This window comes from Barbus barbus (genome assembly GCF_936440315.1).
Source record: "Barbus barbus genome assembly, chromosome: 19".
Lineage (NCBI taxonomy): Eukaryota > Metazoa > Chordata > Actinopteri > Cypriniformes > Cyprinidae > Barbus > Barbus barbus.
The window spans coordinates 12,966,676-12,983,370 of NC_136747.1; the positions used below are offsets into that span (position 1 = coordinate 12,966,676).

A 16,695-nucleotide genomic window follows, 5' to 3' on the forward strand; every position below is an offset into this window, starting at 1 on the left:
ATGAGCTCATTTCAAATTTGATGCCTGCTACAGGTCTCAAAAAAGTTGGCACGGGGGCAACAAAGGGCTGAAAAGCAAGACATTTTTGAAAAGATTAATCTGGGATAACATCTATCAACTGATTAAGTTAATTGACATCAGGTCTGTAACATGATTAGCTATAAAAGGGATGTCTTAGAGAGGCAGAGTCTCTTAGAATTAAAGATGGGCAGAGGCTCTCCAATTTGTGAAAGAGTGAGAAAAAAGATTATGGAATAAAGGTTTTAATTATAATAATAATAAGTTAATTGTGACTTTTTACCTCAGTTATTACATTCTTTTTGTCACAATTTTGAGTTTATTTCTCTTAATCTAGACTTTTTTCTTGCAATTCTAAGATGTAAACTTGCAATTCTGAGTAAAAAAAATCAATTGCGAGGTTACATGCAAAAACAACATTCCTCAACATAAAATTGCAAAAGCTTTGCAAATCTCATCATCTACAGTGCATAATATCATCAAAAGTTTCAGAGAAACTGGAGAAATCTCTGTGCGTAAGGGACAAGGCCGAAGACCTTTGTTGGATGCCTGTGGTCTTCGGGCCCTCTGACGGCACTGCATCACTCATCGGGATGATTCTGTCATTAACATTACTAAATGGGCCCAGGAATACTTCCAGAAACCACTGTCGGTAAACACAATCTGTCGTGCCATCTGCAGATACCAACTAAAGCTCTATCATGCAAAAAGGAAGCCATATGCAAACATGGTCCAGAAGCACCGTCATGTCCTGTGGGCCAAGGTTCATTTAAAATTGACTCTTTCAAAGTGGAAAAGTGTTGTATGGTCAGACGAGTCAAAATGTGACATTCTTGTTGGAAATGTCCTCTGGGCTAAAGAGGATGGAGACCTTTCAGCGTGTTATCAGCGTTCAGTTCAAAAGCCAGCATCTCTGATGGTAAGGGGGTGCATATGCGGTATGGGCATCTTACATGTTTTGGAAGGCACTATGAATGCTGAAAGATATATAAAGGTTTTAGAGCAACATATGCTCCCCTCCAGATGACGTCTATTTCAGGGAAGGCCTTGTGAATTTCAGCAGGACAATACAAAACCACATACTGCAGCTATTACAACAGCATGGCTTCGTAGTAGAAGAGTCTGGGTGCTGAATTGGCCTGCCTGCAGTCCAGATCTTTCACCTATAGAGAACATTTGGTGCATCATTAAACGAAATATATGTCAAAGACAACCACAAACTCTGCTCGAACAGCAGCTGGAAACTTATATCAGGCAAGAATGGGACCAAACTCCAACACCAAAACTTCAGAAACTCATAACCTCAATGTCCGGACATCTTCAAAGTGTTTTGAAAAGAAGAGGAGATGCTACACCATGGTAAACATGCCCTCATGCCAACTATTTGGAGACCTGTAGCAGGCATCAAATTTGAAATGAGCTCATTTTATGGATAAAATAAAAAAATTTCTCAGTTTAAACATTTGTTATGTAATCTATGTTCTATCGCGAATAAAATATTGGCTCATGTGATTTGAAATTATTTTTCATTTTATAAAAAAAAAAAAAAAAAAAACGTCCCAACCTTTCCGGTATTCTGGTTGTAATAATAATAATAATAAGTTAATTGTGACTTTTTACCTCAGTTATTACTTTCTTTTTGTCACAATTTTGAGTTTATTTCTCTTAATTTAGACTTTTTTCTTGCAATTCTAAGATGTAAACTTGAAATTCTGAGTAAAAAAAAATCAATTGGGTCAATTTACATTCAAGCTGTACGTGAAAGTTAATTTGTGTGCATGAGTGCATTCACATTCACGTCCGAGCAGTGCATGAAAAGTAAATGTAAATTCTGCGCTTTACAATGGCAAACTGTCAGCTGGAACTATTCATTTTGAAGCCCAGCTTTCACTATATTGTATAAGCAAAGCAAAGTCTTAGATTAGTTTAATGTGCACATTCAGCTTCCTATAAATCAATTGCATTGATAAATCATCATTGATGAATTTCTTTGTTAAAATGTTCAAACACAGCTTTATGTAGACACAGTAAATGAGACCCAACGAGTGGTGCAGAATTTGTTCAGGGTTTACTTGGAGATTGTTGAACACTCTATGATACTGTTCAGTGTGTATCGCTATCTGTGACAGCACCCCACCGTTAAATATATTATCAGACTGCCTCAATTCCTCCCATGTCTCCAAAACATGATTATCCCCTTTGACTTGTCTAGAGCTATTAGATACATCACACACCTACCACTTCTCTAAGTACTTGTCAGTGTGTTTGATGAGAACCTTAGGATATGGATGGATTTAAACAATGTTTGCAAATAGAAATCGATCTTGTAAATACTTTCGTCAGTGTTTTTCCAAGAATTTACAGGAAGCTGAATGTGCACATTAAACTAATCTAAGACTTTGCTTTGCTTATACAATGTAGTGAAAGCTGGGCTTCAAAATGAATAGTTCCAGCCGACAGTTTGCCATTGTAAAGCGCAGAATTTACATTTACTTTTCATGCACTGCTCGGACGTGAATGTGAATGCACTCATGCACACAAATTAACTTTCACGTACAGCTTGAATGTAAATGAGGGGCTTTTCACGTGTTTTCACATCTGCTAAGTGGGATTTTTTTCTGGGCAAAACTCACACCACAGAACCACAGTGCATTCATGAAACAACATCTGCATTCATTCAAGTGGGCATTCTCTGAAATATCTAATTTTATTTTTTGCTTTGCCTTGATGTTGCAGTTAAGCATTTGTGAGCTGCAAAGAATGCATATACAACAGAGAAAAATATACAAAAATACTATAATTTTCTTCAAATATTTATGGGGTTTTCTTGTGATGGATACAACATGGTGTAGAAAATAGCAATTGCACCTATAACTTCTTATTTAGTGATGAATGTTCTTAGATCGATGCTTCAACATAGACCTTTCAGTTATTTACAAGGTTTTATTGGTTGTATTTGTTAAAAGTGACATTGTTATAAGTTCAATTCTCCCATGCCAACCATTTGAGGCAGTAAGGGAAGTACTTTGTTCCCTGTAATAAGTCCTGTCATGTTCATGAGTGAGTAGCATGCATTGAGAAGAAAAATGTTGAGTGTGTGGTGACCCCTGACCTCTAAATATGTTTATGAAACCACAAAGACCCTAATGAATGCCACAGGGACTAGATGAAGGCAGAGGAAACAATTGGTTAAGTCACTTCTGAGCTGGGTCATTAGCCTCATCCTGTAAGGGCATAGAATATTTGAATGAAAACAACTGGATTCTCCTTTTCTGAAAATGAATGTGTGATGTCACTTTTGAAAAACGAGAGATAATGCTGCTTCTTGTAATTTCTTAAGTGAAAATCCCACCTGAAATTGTTAGATTATGCATATACCTTGAAGCTATAAGCATTAACTAACCCTTTTTCATGTAAAGGGTTTGCTAATTGAATCTGTTTAATTTCATTACCTACAGTGTTTTTCTAAAAGAGTGTGATATTTATTAGACAGTCCATTTTCAAACCGTAGTAAATCAATAACATTTTCAATTTTGGAGGCTACATGATTCGCTTGATGAAATCCAACAAATAATTTCACAGATATCAACAGCACATCGATTAAAGCAGCTGTTGCAATAAACAGACTCATTTTGTGTGCATTAAAATCACAGCTTTGTGTTCTTCTGTAAATACCTGCAGACCAGTTTGATGCCCAGCCATAAAACATGCCCTCATATTTGGCAGGATAGCCAAATTAATGGGCTTTAAGGTGTGTGATTTATAGTGCTGTACAAGCAAATGATAATGAACAGCCCTCCAATGAGTTTCTCTATTATTGGCAACCATTGTACAGAAGCTTAACCCAAAGATTTCTTTTGTTTCCTGAACTCTGGTCCAAACCATTAAAACAGCAGGACATGTTTCTTGGGACGTGATAACACCCACATATTACAATTAGAGAGATCTGCTCCTATTTCATCACCATCAATCTGTCTAAATGATTTCTTGCTCATTTTCTCTCCGCCTCTCATTCTTTCTCGGGATGAAATCATCTTGTGAGGTTCCACAACCTATTTGAGGAATGGGCTGTTTGCTCTGAATGGTACATTAAAACGATAATTCACTGGGAACACGATGTCCCCTAAATTCACGCCAGTCTTGCAGAATTTTTTCTCTGTCAGAGCTTTGTGATGTATGCTGCTAATATCTTAATCCACAAAAGCAACACCTTTGAAACTTTTGGTCAAACTCTTGAGATATTTTGTTCATTTTCAAGTCACTTGTACACATCATTGTCTACTTAATTATGATGACTTGCATTGAAAACTTTCATCAAAGGATGAAAAAAGCTGTTGATAACAGATATTAAATTTAAATATCAAAGAGATCTAGTCTCCAGTTTTCTTTCCCAGTATGTCTGATCATACACTGAAAAATGTGTTTTAGTATTATAAGATAATTGCAGGTATGATTATAGGATATGAGATGATGTAACCTTATTTTCGCTACAAGGGGTTGCGGATTCACATTGACAGTTTCTTTTATAAACCAACTGACTGGACTGTATTGTATATATATTTACAGTAGTGCTGTCAAATGATTAATCACATCCAAAATAAAAGTTTTTGTTTACATAATATATGTGTGTGTTCTGTGTATATTTATAAATACACACAAATAAACGGAGTATATTTTGAAAATATTTACATGTATAATTTTATATTTATATTATTTATATTACAGATAAATATATTTAGTATATAAACAGCATATTTTTCTTAAATATATACATGCATGTGTTTGTATTTATATATATATATAATAAATATAAACAGTACACACTCATATATTATGCAAACAAAAACGTTTATTTTGGATGCGATTAATTGGGATTAATCGTTTGACAGCACTAATTTAAAGGAACAATTATCCCAATAATGAAAATTTGCTGAAAATGTACTCACTCTCAGGCCATTCAAGAGGAATAGTTTGTTTTTTCATTAAAAAAGATTTGGAGAAATTTATCATTACATCACTTGCTCACCAATCCTCTGCAGTGAATGGGTGCAGTCAGAATGAGGGACAAACATAAAAATTTTACAGTAATCCACAATCCACATGTCTCCAGTTCATCAATCAATGTCTTGTAAGGTGAAAAGCTGCATATTTTTAATAATAATAATAAAACAAATCATCAAGACTATTTTAACTTCAAGCTATTGCTTAAAAGCTCATACATTTTTAGATTGATTCAAAGTGAGTAAATTTCCTGCAAGTTTATTTTTTTTGAATGAACTATTCTTTTAAGGAAAAGGATACATTTGTTTCCATTGTATTATGTGATTTTACTACAATGCACTAGAGAATATTTGCATTGTACTTCACATTTTACAAGGTGGTTGAGTTAAAAAACAGAGACTGAAGTGCTCTTAAATAGTGTCTAGAATCGACTATGATTCATTGTAAATTTTCAGGTTGGCAGCCACAGTACCTTGTAAAAGTCAGAAATAATAAGTTTAGAATCTCTCTTGAAGCTGCTTTGTGCAGTATATACAATCTGTACTGTAAAGAAAACAGATATTTTTTGTGATTAGGGCTCTTGTACACAATATACACATGCTGCCAATGTGGCATTAAATCTCTGCCATGGCATATACTGTATGTTACTTCAGATGCAGATTCTGTGTTGTTTTTACAGAGTGAAGACAGTTTTGCTGCTGTCTGTGTATAATAACACATTCCCGGCAGCCTGCACAGGCCGGAAAAGTGAAAACAGCTATGTGGGAACAGAGGCACCATGAAACAAACCCCAGCAGGATGCAAGGCAACACTTGTTCAGGAAGATACAGTTGACACCATTAGAGGAAACTAAAAACACTTGTTAACATCAGAGTAAAACATCTGACTGGGAGCTTAGCAGTCTTTTCCCTCGGACCTGTAGAGTTACTTGGCTGTGATCTCCTTGCTGCTTGATGTTGTATAGCTTTCTATAAAGGAAAGAGCATGTTAGTGTTTATTTTTTGAGTTGAATACACATGTGTATTGCACAAGGGTGTTGTGTATTTAGTCATTTGAGAACCTTGATACTGCTAGTTGTGTTGCTAGTTATTTGATACTGTGCTGTGAACTTTTGTACTGGACTATTCCTGGAATTTGTGTTTAGAGCCAGTTTGTTTAGTTTAATGTAAATTTTGTTACCGGACCCATTTTTTCCCCTGCCTACAAAAACACTTCAGTGCCTAAAAGCTGTTCTGCTAATTGGGTGTTGTGAAAAAAGTAAATCTAGGTGACGCAATTGAGTTACTTGTGCAAGATCTACAGTCATACATAGGGCAATTGAAGGTGTTTTTATTACTTGATGTATTGGTTTTTCCTTACAATCGGTTAGCCAGCGCAACTCTTTATATTAAAGTGGGAGGGAAAGGACAGAGTCTGTTATAAAAGGTGAAAGATGGGAACGAATAAAATACGAAGCCACAGTTCCCCCAGAGTATTTCAGACAATGTTGGCAAGAAAATCAGCCTTAAAGATTTGACCAATCAATACAAGGCTTTTGAGAGACAAATAACCAAATTTGATCAGCAAATTCTGGAGAAAGTACTGGCAGACACTAATTTTCCTTGATGGATTCAGAATACAGTGTTCGTAGTTTACAGTTCATGGTGTATAGGCCATTATATGCACTGTCTTGTGATTGATGGGAGCGCAGAGGACAAAGACTCACTTTAAAGAGACCTGACAGGAGTTTCATAATAAGACCAGTTGCAAACATTTCAGCACCTCTTGAGCTGGACATTTGTGTCTGAAGGAAACCCCCCTGCTGTGTTGGACCCTCTTTGTGCTCCTGTCCAGGGCAGGTGTTACAAACTACAACTAGCCGCTTTGCTCGTAGCCAGGAAGAAAACTACTGATGAGGGGTCAAAAACAAAAACAAAAGGAACGAAATGCTGAAGGCATGTACAAATATATATATAATTCCATAGTATACAAAAATGACATGTGGATGATTGACATTAAGTATCTTTAGATGTTTTGTAATGTTTCATACTGTACCCCATCTCAATATCCTAAATAGCATTTTGTTAAATTCCAATTTGATAACTAATATGCCAAATATAAAAATCACACACACACACACACACACACACACACACACACACACACACACACACACACACACACACACACACACACACACACACACACACATCTACTACATGTCAAATTATTTAAAAAATAATATAAGATCCTAAGAAAGTAATACAATTTATTTTTAAGGAAGTATCTTATGTTTACCAAGGCTGCATTTATTTAATCAAAAATGCAGTGAAAACAGTAATATTAAAATATAAAATATATAAAATCTAAAGTTTTTAATTTTTTTTTTTTTACATATTTTAAAATGTAATTTATTCATGTGATGGTAAAGCTAAATTTACTCCAGTTTTCAGTGCCACATGATCCTTCAGAAATCATTTTAATATGTTGATTTGCTGCTCAATAATTATTATCAATTATTATTGGTGCTCAATTAGTAATAATGGTTGTATTATTATTAATGTTGAAATGGTTTTTGCTCCTTAATATATTTGTGGAAACATATTTTCAGGACTCTTTGATTATTGAAAAATTCAAATAGACAGCAAAAAAGATGATATTATTTGTAACATTTTAAATGTCTTTGCTGTAACTTTTGATCAATTTAATGCATCCTTGCTAAATAAGTGTATTTTTTATTTTATTTTACACTCACTGACAATAATATGCAGCATTACATAAACTATTATACAGTGAAGAATATAAGCATTATATAAACATTACATTATTTGTAATTTTTGGTTTTGGTTCATTTTGAAAATAATCTTAAATACAAAAACAAAAAAAAGTCACAGTCACTTGTGAATGTATAGATAAAAACCTGATCACGCATCAACCACTGGTTGCACATGATTGTATGCCATCCCCTACAGGCACACACATCAAAATGAGATGGATCTTTTGAACACACTCCAGGACATTGTGTAGGGAGGGTAAAGGCTACAAAGGTGGGGGGGCTACGACTTCCTGATTCACACACAGCATAAAGAGCAAGACAGCTGGCTCTAATAAACTCTCTATCCATAAAATGCTGCGTATTACCCAACCACCATTGAACCAGCCATTCGTACAACATGTGAACCACATTAAAGTTGATTATGCCTTAAACATGACACATATGTTCAGGGCCACCGCAGGTCCTCAGCAGGAGAAACATCCATGCTAGATTAACATGCTAGACGGTTTAGCATGACATGAAGTGTGATTATGTTTAACTGCTTAGCTCCTTGAGTTACGACTGCATAATCTAATCCAATAACAACTATTTACAGAGAGATTAGCGACATTAGCATTGACGACTCCTTTTGACTCCTCTAACAACCTGAATTAAGTATAACAGATCATTTAGGCTAAGTTGTTAGCATTGAGATCTTCTAGCCAGACAGATTAGCATGCAAACACTAGAACATTACGACTGCATTTCGCTTATTGCTTTAATTGCTTAGAAACCACTTTAAGATGGTTTGTGGGGGCAATTTTTTTACAAGCGGCTTGCTGTGACTAATGAGGACTTTTAGGAGTTTAAAATGGAGCAAACGGCGATATTTTTACAGCGCGGCGATCAGAGCAGTTGTTGGTCGTAATATAAAAAATGAAAAACAGATACGCTTACACCATCCTGACAGGAGTATTGAATAAAATAGTGCATGATATATGTCTGATATCTGACAGTGGCCTTGGTTAAACTCCTCAAATATAGTTCCAACAAAAAGCAGAAACATTCAGTGTCAAGAGCGAGAGAAGATTGTCATAAATACCTGGAAAATCTGGATCCCGTTTTGGTAATGTCATGTTTTACTGGCACTATTAAACCTGTCTATTTGCTATTACGTGATCTAAACTTTCAGTTAAAGGTTCATTTATCGTATTTTTAAATGTCGTTCTGAGGGTTCACATGAGTTTAGAGGGTATTCACTTTATCTTGCCATAATTTAAGAAAATGCATTTTTGGAGAAGAATCAATGTTCTCTGCGGGACTCTTAAGTGTGGCAAGATTTTTAGATCTTGTAATAAAACTGTCATTTTCACAGTTCACAATCCAAAGACAAGACAAAGGATCATAGTGATTTTTCCTGCCAAGACCTGTCAAAGGTGAAATTACCCTGGCTCTGGAAATCAGAGCCTTCTTGTAAGTGCTGTCCTATCCCCATGGAAATAAGAGCCTGTTTGTGTAGAAACATGAGTGGGGGTCAGAGGTTAAAGGTGTTGCATGATATCACCATTGCTATACTTTAGGAATATGTTTTACATGTATTTTTCCTGTAAATTAAAAACTGATGCTAAACATGCACTTCTGTCATGACATGATGCAATAATGTGAATTTAAAGCTTTTTTAATAATTTTGATTCATTTTCCAGCCCTGATTGCAGTGCAATAAATGTTTGCATTACCATCATTCACGATCACATGACTGGCATTTAAAGGAATAGTTCATCATTTAAAAACCATCATGTCTTTAAAAACCGTATTAGGTTATATTTTATTTTAAAGTGTCCTTGTTACAGTGCAATTATGCAATTAAGTACTGAGTAATATTAATTAATATCTTGTACATACGATTAGCGTTTGGTTTAGGGTTAGTTGCATGTAATTATGCATAATTTACTGTTTTTGCTATATTATGTAACAAATTCATTATAAAATAAAGTGTTACCCAATATGACTCTGTGGGTCACAAATAAAGCTGTTTGAAGCAGAACGTCCAAGCTGCTCCTTCCATTGATTCCAAATAAATGGCAGGCATGGCTGTCAGGCAAGAATTTCAGAATGACAACTTGTATTGAATTTTTTTTCTTCAAAGAAAGCTAAAAATGATTTCTTGATGCTTTATGGTGTTTTTTGTACTTTTTGAAGCTTGACGATCTCTGCTCACCATCCACTTTCATTTTGTTCCTCCAAGTCTTTTTTCAAAATCCTTTTGTGTTTCACAGAAGAAAGAAAGTTATGCAGGTTTTGGAATGCTGAGCATATTTTATACAACAATAGGGATAGCAGCCAGTAATGATTTATTCTTGTTAAAGGGACTGTTTTCTGTCATCTTTGCATGCTGTGAGAGCTGGTTTGGTTTGCTGTTCGTAGAGTGACAAGTCTGCCGAAAGAGACATTATATGGGGATTGATATTGCCCTTAAGGCTTGTTTCTTTTCTCCATGCTGAAATAACACCCGCCTGCCTTTTGACAGGCCCAAGAAAGAAGCCAAACCCTTTCTGCCCTGATAGAGAGGCCGGTTCATGTCACTTTGCGAAAGGACTAGTTTGTCAGATTTAGAACCTTTGGGGAGGTTAGTAAAATATCGGCCCTTTGACGTAGACCGAACCTAATGCTCTTTCTGGGCTGGTTCTCTTAAGTATTTGCAAATTTCTTCTGTCCCTGCTCATCAAGACATTCTGCCCTGATGCTTACATTGAACAAAAACTGGTGGTCTCGCAGGTCATAGTTTTGACTAACAGAGCTACAGTATATATATACACACATGCTTATTATTTAACACTAATAATTTAGTACTAATTTCCATGTGTTTTGCCATAAAAATCACACTGTATTAAAATATTACATTAAAATTATTTAAGTTATTTGGTTAATTCAGTTTGATTTTATTATGAAAAACATTTTTTGGGAATATCAAGTGAAAATGTAGTCTTTGTGCTGTCATTTAAAAAAAAAAAAAAAAAAAAATATATATATATATATATATATCAATTGCGTGTGCTCGTGTTGTGATAATCACTCATTTTTACTCAAGCAAAACATCAGCACATGGTTCTCAGTGTGAAAGTGAGCTTGGCAATGATGAAACAAGACTATTTTCACCAGTCAGATTCAGAAAATGAGTGGTATGTTCTGCTGCGATGAACTATTGAACCTAAACAAACCATATCATATTCTGAAGCCTCTCCGCACACATCTGCACAATTGATCATAGCTTTTAGCTTTCGCTGTGACCTCAACTACCCCCTCACACCGCTATGCATACTTTGATCAGTTTCTACGATGGACACTGTGACTATAAAGGCATTCAGAGAGTTGCAAAACACCCACACACTCTTTAGAACACCCTGATCCAGGCATCACATCATTACCAGCAGACTGTTCTTATTTAGCTGCTGCGCTAAAGAATTTAGCAAGACAAATGAACCTGGTTCTGTTGGTACAGACGTAAAGGAAGATAAGGAGAGGGAGGGAGAGGAGGAGACAAACTCCTGTCAAAGAAGAGACATGTATAGACAATTCATTTCTCTTTGTGTTGGCAACTTAATCCCATTATATACCCACGGGATTTTTATAGCTACTAACTTTCCATTTAGCGTAAACCATTTATGAGTAATGGCATGGAAAAGTGTAAAAGGAAACAGTTTAAGTGAATGGGATTGACTCTGTTTGATTTTATCCTGCGTCTGGCAAAAGCAAATGAAAGAGGGAGGAAGATTTAAGCTCTCAGATGTTCCTGTGAGCTTGTGCTATTCATACCAGTTGCTGGTACGCAGTCTAAAGGGCAGGCTGTATTAGTGGGAACTAGTAATGAAAGGATGAATTTAATAGAACACACAAGTCTACATTGTAAACTATGAGAATAATAGTCAGGGGTTAAATTGGGTCAGAGTGATCGGGAATGCTATTCCACCAGGTTAGACTCAAATAACTTGCAGACTCTTTGTCAATCAATTCTATTTCATATGTAGTGCAGATGTGGTTTGATCCAGTGCACATCTTTCAGCTTTATTTAGCAAGCTTCATTACATTAAATATTAACCTTCCTCTAATGAGTGGCAGACCCAATCTGAGATCACAACACTGTGAAAAATGTAACTTTTACAGAAACAAATAAAGAACTTACCATTTATGGTTTAACATATGTAAGCGTAATACTGTAAAATAATTTATTTATTTATTTATATGTATTTTTTTGCAAATAAAAACTAATATTTACCTTATAATTTACAGTAATAACCAGTAAAAGTAAATTCCCAGAATTTCCTAGATGACACATCACATGTGGTTTATACTTAATTTGCATTAGGGTGTTTTTTGATTACATTAGTGTAATTTAGTGATTGTTTATTGCATTATTTTAGTGTCACATATGTTAACCTGATGGCGTTTTTATGTTATGTGTATGACTCTGTGCTCCATCTCTTTTATGGATGAACTCTTATTTATGTGACTCTATATATTCATGGATTTTTGTTGTGGTTATCAGTACATTTTAAGGTAATTCAAGTAGACTGGCATATTTACATTAAATAATTATACATACATTTGAGTTTTTAGTGACCTAGAAACTAAAGTGCAGAATTTTTAAGTGTATTTTTTTAAATAAAAAATTAATTAAAAATGATGAATTTAATAAAATAAACTCATAACTTTAAAATTAATCTTTTAAAAAATGCTATTTTTATGTAGCCCCCCCCCCCGCCCCCCCCCACACACAATTAATTAATATCATATGAAAGAAAGAACAATCAATAATAATCACAGATTTTGTTAGACTTTGATCTCAGACTTTTGGACCTCACTGTATTTTTGCCAAATTATTTCATCCAAGATCACCATCAGATCATAGCCTCCAAATTTAAAAAATCCCATAGCCCCAGTAACATCTCACATCACCATGTCCAGCTTCTTTTCCCGTGTAGCTGTGCAGGTGTGGACCCATAAGCCATTGCTCTGAAGGAGAGATGGCAGGGGGTAGAATGAAGAGAGAACATGAGAGAAGGAGGGGGTTAATGAAAAGAGAATGTTCCCTGTTTGGGTTTTTAGTGGTGGTTGCTGTGGGCATTTTTGGAGCTTCCATCTGAAAACGCTGAGAAAGGGAAGGGAGGGGGTGTATGTAAGAGACGGAGAGAGAGAGGGAGAATGAAGGAGGGGGGTGAGTGATTATGTGTCAAAAGAAGGGATTTTAGATTCAGTCTTTAAAAAGCTCTGGCACAGAGTTCACAAGTTCCCAAACTCAAAACTTCCCAACCCGGACAGTCGCAACGAGTTAGTAAGGACGGTACAAAGCCAGAGTGGGAAACTGAAAAACATTTCAGAGGGTAAATAAACAAAGAGGATGTTTCTGGTTCTGAGCTGTGCTGAGTGCAAAGTTAGTGAGGAATAGGAAACAATCTCCCCCTCCAGGCTGTCGTCTGGACAGTGTTGCTTTTAAATCTACTGCATTTTTTGGCAAACAGCACTACAAGTGTGCTGTTTTAGAATAAAATCTCCCTGGAACAACTCATCAAGCAGAGAAAAAGGAAAAAAAGAAACAAGCCTGGAAGCAGAGCTTGAACTCCGAACTTCAGAAAAGTTTGGACAAGTGCAAATCCGAGCAAAGCGCTCTCATCCGACCTGCTTTAGAGGAGTGCCCACGCGATTTCATCCTTCCCTGGATTAAATCTTTCCTACTGTCAGCATTTTCCTGGGATGGGCTGGCTGCTTTGTCTGTGTTACCTGGCGGCAGCAGCAGTGGCTGTGGCGATTGGCTCGGAAAGACAACAGCACCAGGTGCAACATGGCCCCTGCCACTACACTTTTATCCTTCCAGAGGTGGAGCAGTGCCGGTCTGCAGGGGACTTCCAGGTGACTAACTCCCTCCAGCGGGACTCGCCCTCAGACCCGGAGTCGCCCCATGCTGAACCCACCTGGCAGGAAAGGAAGCTGGAGACCCTAGAGAGTGCCACGGAGAACAATACACAGTGGCTGCAGAAGGTATAGTGAATTAGCTTCATCCACCTAAACCTCATTCTGTCTGTTTCGCGCGCAATTTTTTTGCACCAGTGGTTCTAAACTTATGTTGCATATTTGTCCTGCTCATATACAGCTAGAAAAATGTGCTAAATACTAAAATGAAAAAATTAGGGTTTCCCAAATGGAAGTTCGTGAGGGAATTGCAGGTGTTCATGGATTGCTGAAAAACAATGAATTAAATCAAATATAAAATGTTAAATAAATGCAACATTATTTTTCGCCAAGGTGCTGCAGCTCCATATATATATAAAAAAAAAAAAATCAAATCAAAACAAATGAAAACAATTAAAAGAATAAGCTTACTAAAAAAGATGAAATATTTGAACTGTTTACTTGCATGCCATGTGTTTATTAACTGACATCTGAGAACAGTGAATATGCAAACGTGTCATTAAATGATTGAAATAATATTTTTAATTTTCAGGGGGGACTTCAAGGGAATATTTTACATCTAAGGGGTTCGACTTAGTTTGGGAACCCCTGTGCTAAATGATAACAAGATAAGTTAGAAAGATAAATAGACTTATTAACTTTAAAAACGAAGTAGAAGACGTCAAAGGCTGTACATGCAATCAAACTTTATGGTATTATGCTGCAAAATTTGGTATGGCTAAGCAGATCACATGGTTGGTGTTCCAAAACCGCTTGTTTTAGCGACCTAGTAACTAAAATGCAGCATTTTGAATATTTTAGTTAAAACAAAAACTAAATTCATCTTAGTAGAAGGTTGACAGGTTGTGTGACATCCTCGAAAACCATGAACAAAGCTGCGAAAGGAAATACAACCCAGACTAACATGGTTTGTGTCGACCACAATGTATTTGTCTAGTGAACTACAGGCAGCCAAGCATGAAACTGTTGAAATTTAGACATTTAGAAATCAACTGTAAATATTTGTGCTGTTCAGACTACATCATGGATAATTTTGGAGTTCTTGGAAATATCAATTTTTAGTGTTTGATTGTAAGGGGATTTTGTTTACTTTCATACAATAAATAATTTTGATGCTTTGTTGGGTCGCCACTTGATGTCTATGGAAACAGAATAATGACAATAGTTTTTGAAACATAAAGCATGCTGAATTCCACAAATCGAAAAAAAAATATGCATTGCAATTAACAGTGCTTGCATTTTAATGCCTTGTATTTCCAGGACTTGCATTTTTAGGTCCTGAAATTTAACATAGTTGTTTATTTAAGCTGTGAATATTTCATTTGAAAATATTTCACACACATTTTCATAATTAAAAATTCAATAATTCATATTCACCTTCCTTAATTCACTTCCAAAATATTCAGTCTGTTTAAAAATACGATGTATAATATTCGACAGGCAAATTTCGGTTATTTTATTTCACTTTCCAAATTCGCTGTCGCAAATTCAGTGATTAAAATTCGGCAGAAAATTCAGCGTTGCACATCCGGGACCCGCAGGAATAGCAGTAGAGCACCGATGCATGATCTCCAGCTGATGTCAGCCGCTCACCAGCAGGTGGCGCAAGCGGCTGTGATGAAGGCCGTATGTGGATCAAGTCCTAAATTTACAAAAACTGATTTGCAGAAATGGAGAAAGCGTTAAGTAGAAGTTTTGATTATTGGGGCCAGTATAAACATGTGGAAACGCTGATTGTTTAATTCAACATCTTTGCTGTTTCCCGTAGCTACATGTCAGCAGCTTTCTCTACCACAAAGGAGATTATAATGCTCTTTTACCCAACGCTGAAGTACAGAACTAACATTACATCTGAGGAAGACATATATGGCTTTCAGTTGCTTAGTTTCTGTAACTTTGTATCATGGCTTGTGTGACGCTGTGCTGTAAAACTGGGGTTCCGAACCGAAACATTTAACGAATCACCGTCATGTTGCTCAGAGACACAAAACAGTGCTGTGGCTGTGTTTGGAATTAATTTTGTTGTAGAAATAGAGCACAAGCAGGAAATATGGTGTCTAAAACGTAAGTCTCTTAATATTAACTTCTTGTTTATTGTTTGTTGCATAAAATCAATATCACATTTGTAACCATGCTGATGTTTGGATAAAAAAATGGCACTCTTCGTGTGATATTAAATATATGAAATGATATAAATATAGGCTATACATTTTCTGCCCCCATATCTTAAATTATGTGATCATTCTAAATGTATTTTAATAGGCTGAATCGTGCAGTAAAACTTGTACGCGCACTAGTTTAACCTCTGTTAGATTCATTCTCTGCCAGCATTCTCCGCCTCAGTCAACTAATACAAATGTGATGTAAGACCTCAGATCACTTTACTGATGATTATGCGAACTATATCGACAGTTAAGCAGATGTAGAATATGAACAAACGCCAAGGTTTCACGCTGTTTCCCTCAGAAATCGGTTAAAGAAAACACATTACGCGGCTCAGTAGTGCACTAACGCAATGACAGCTATTATTAGGCTTGTTTGAGATGTGCCTCGCCTCGCCTGAAGTGTAGGTGAGAGTAGGTGGCTACAGTGAGGGGAGGAGTGATACCTACGAGATCAAAGGCGGATATTGCGATATTCTCACTCATGTGCTGTGCTGCTGATAATTGTGATACCCTACCTACCACATGTCGGATTGTGTAGTCGAGCGCAGTTGTTCTCCACCGGTGACACTGCGCTCGACCGCACAACCCAACACAGCCGACTCGCCGTCGCGAGAAAAACAAATAAATAATAAATAATAACTTTTTTTAAAATAAATAAATAAAAAGTGTCCGAGTTATGTCCGCCTTGTTCTGATGTCATGCTGACCTGTGCCAAAAAACTCTCGCGACGGCTAAAATGTCTGATTTTATGTTCTGTACATCAGCGTTGGGTAAAAGAGCATTATAATCTCCTTTGTGGTAGAGAAAGCTGCT

General features: G+C 36.2%; 1 protein-coding gene across 1 annotated transcript in view; it reads left to right on the forward strand.

The window, feature by feature from the left end:
- The first annotated feature begins 12,985 nt into the window (after positions 1–12,985).
- The window catches only part of LOC306885426 (angiopoietin-2-like), a 30,544-nt gene continuing 26,834 nt past the window's right edge, over positions 12,986–16,695 (forward strand). Inside the window, exon 1 of the mRNA XM_079441925.1 lies at positions 12,986–13,786. Coding sequence (XP_079298051.1) covers positions 13,502–13,786 — 285 coding nt within the window. The 5' untranslated portion in view covers positions 12,986–13,501. The remainder of the gene's footprint in view (positions 13,787–16,695) is intronic.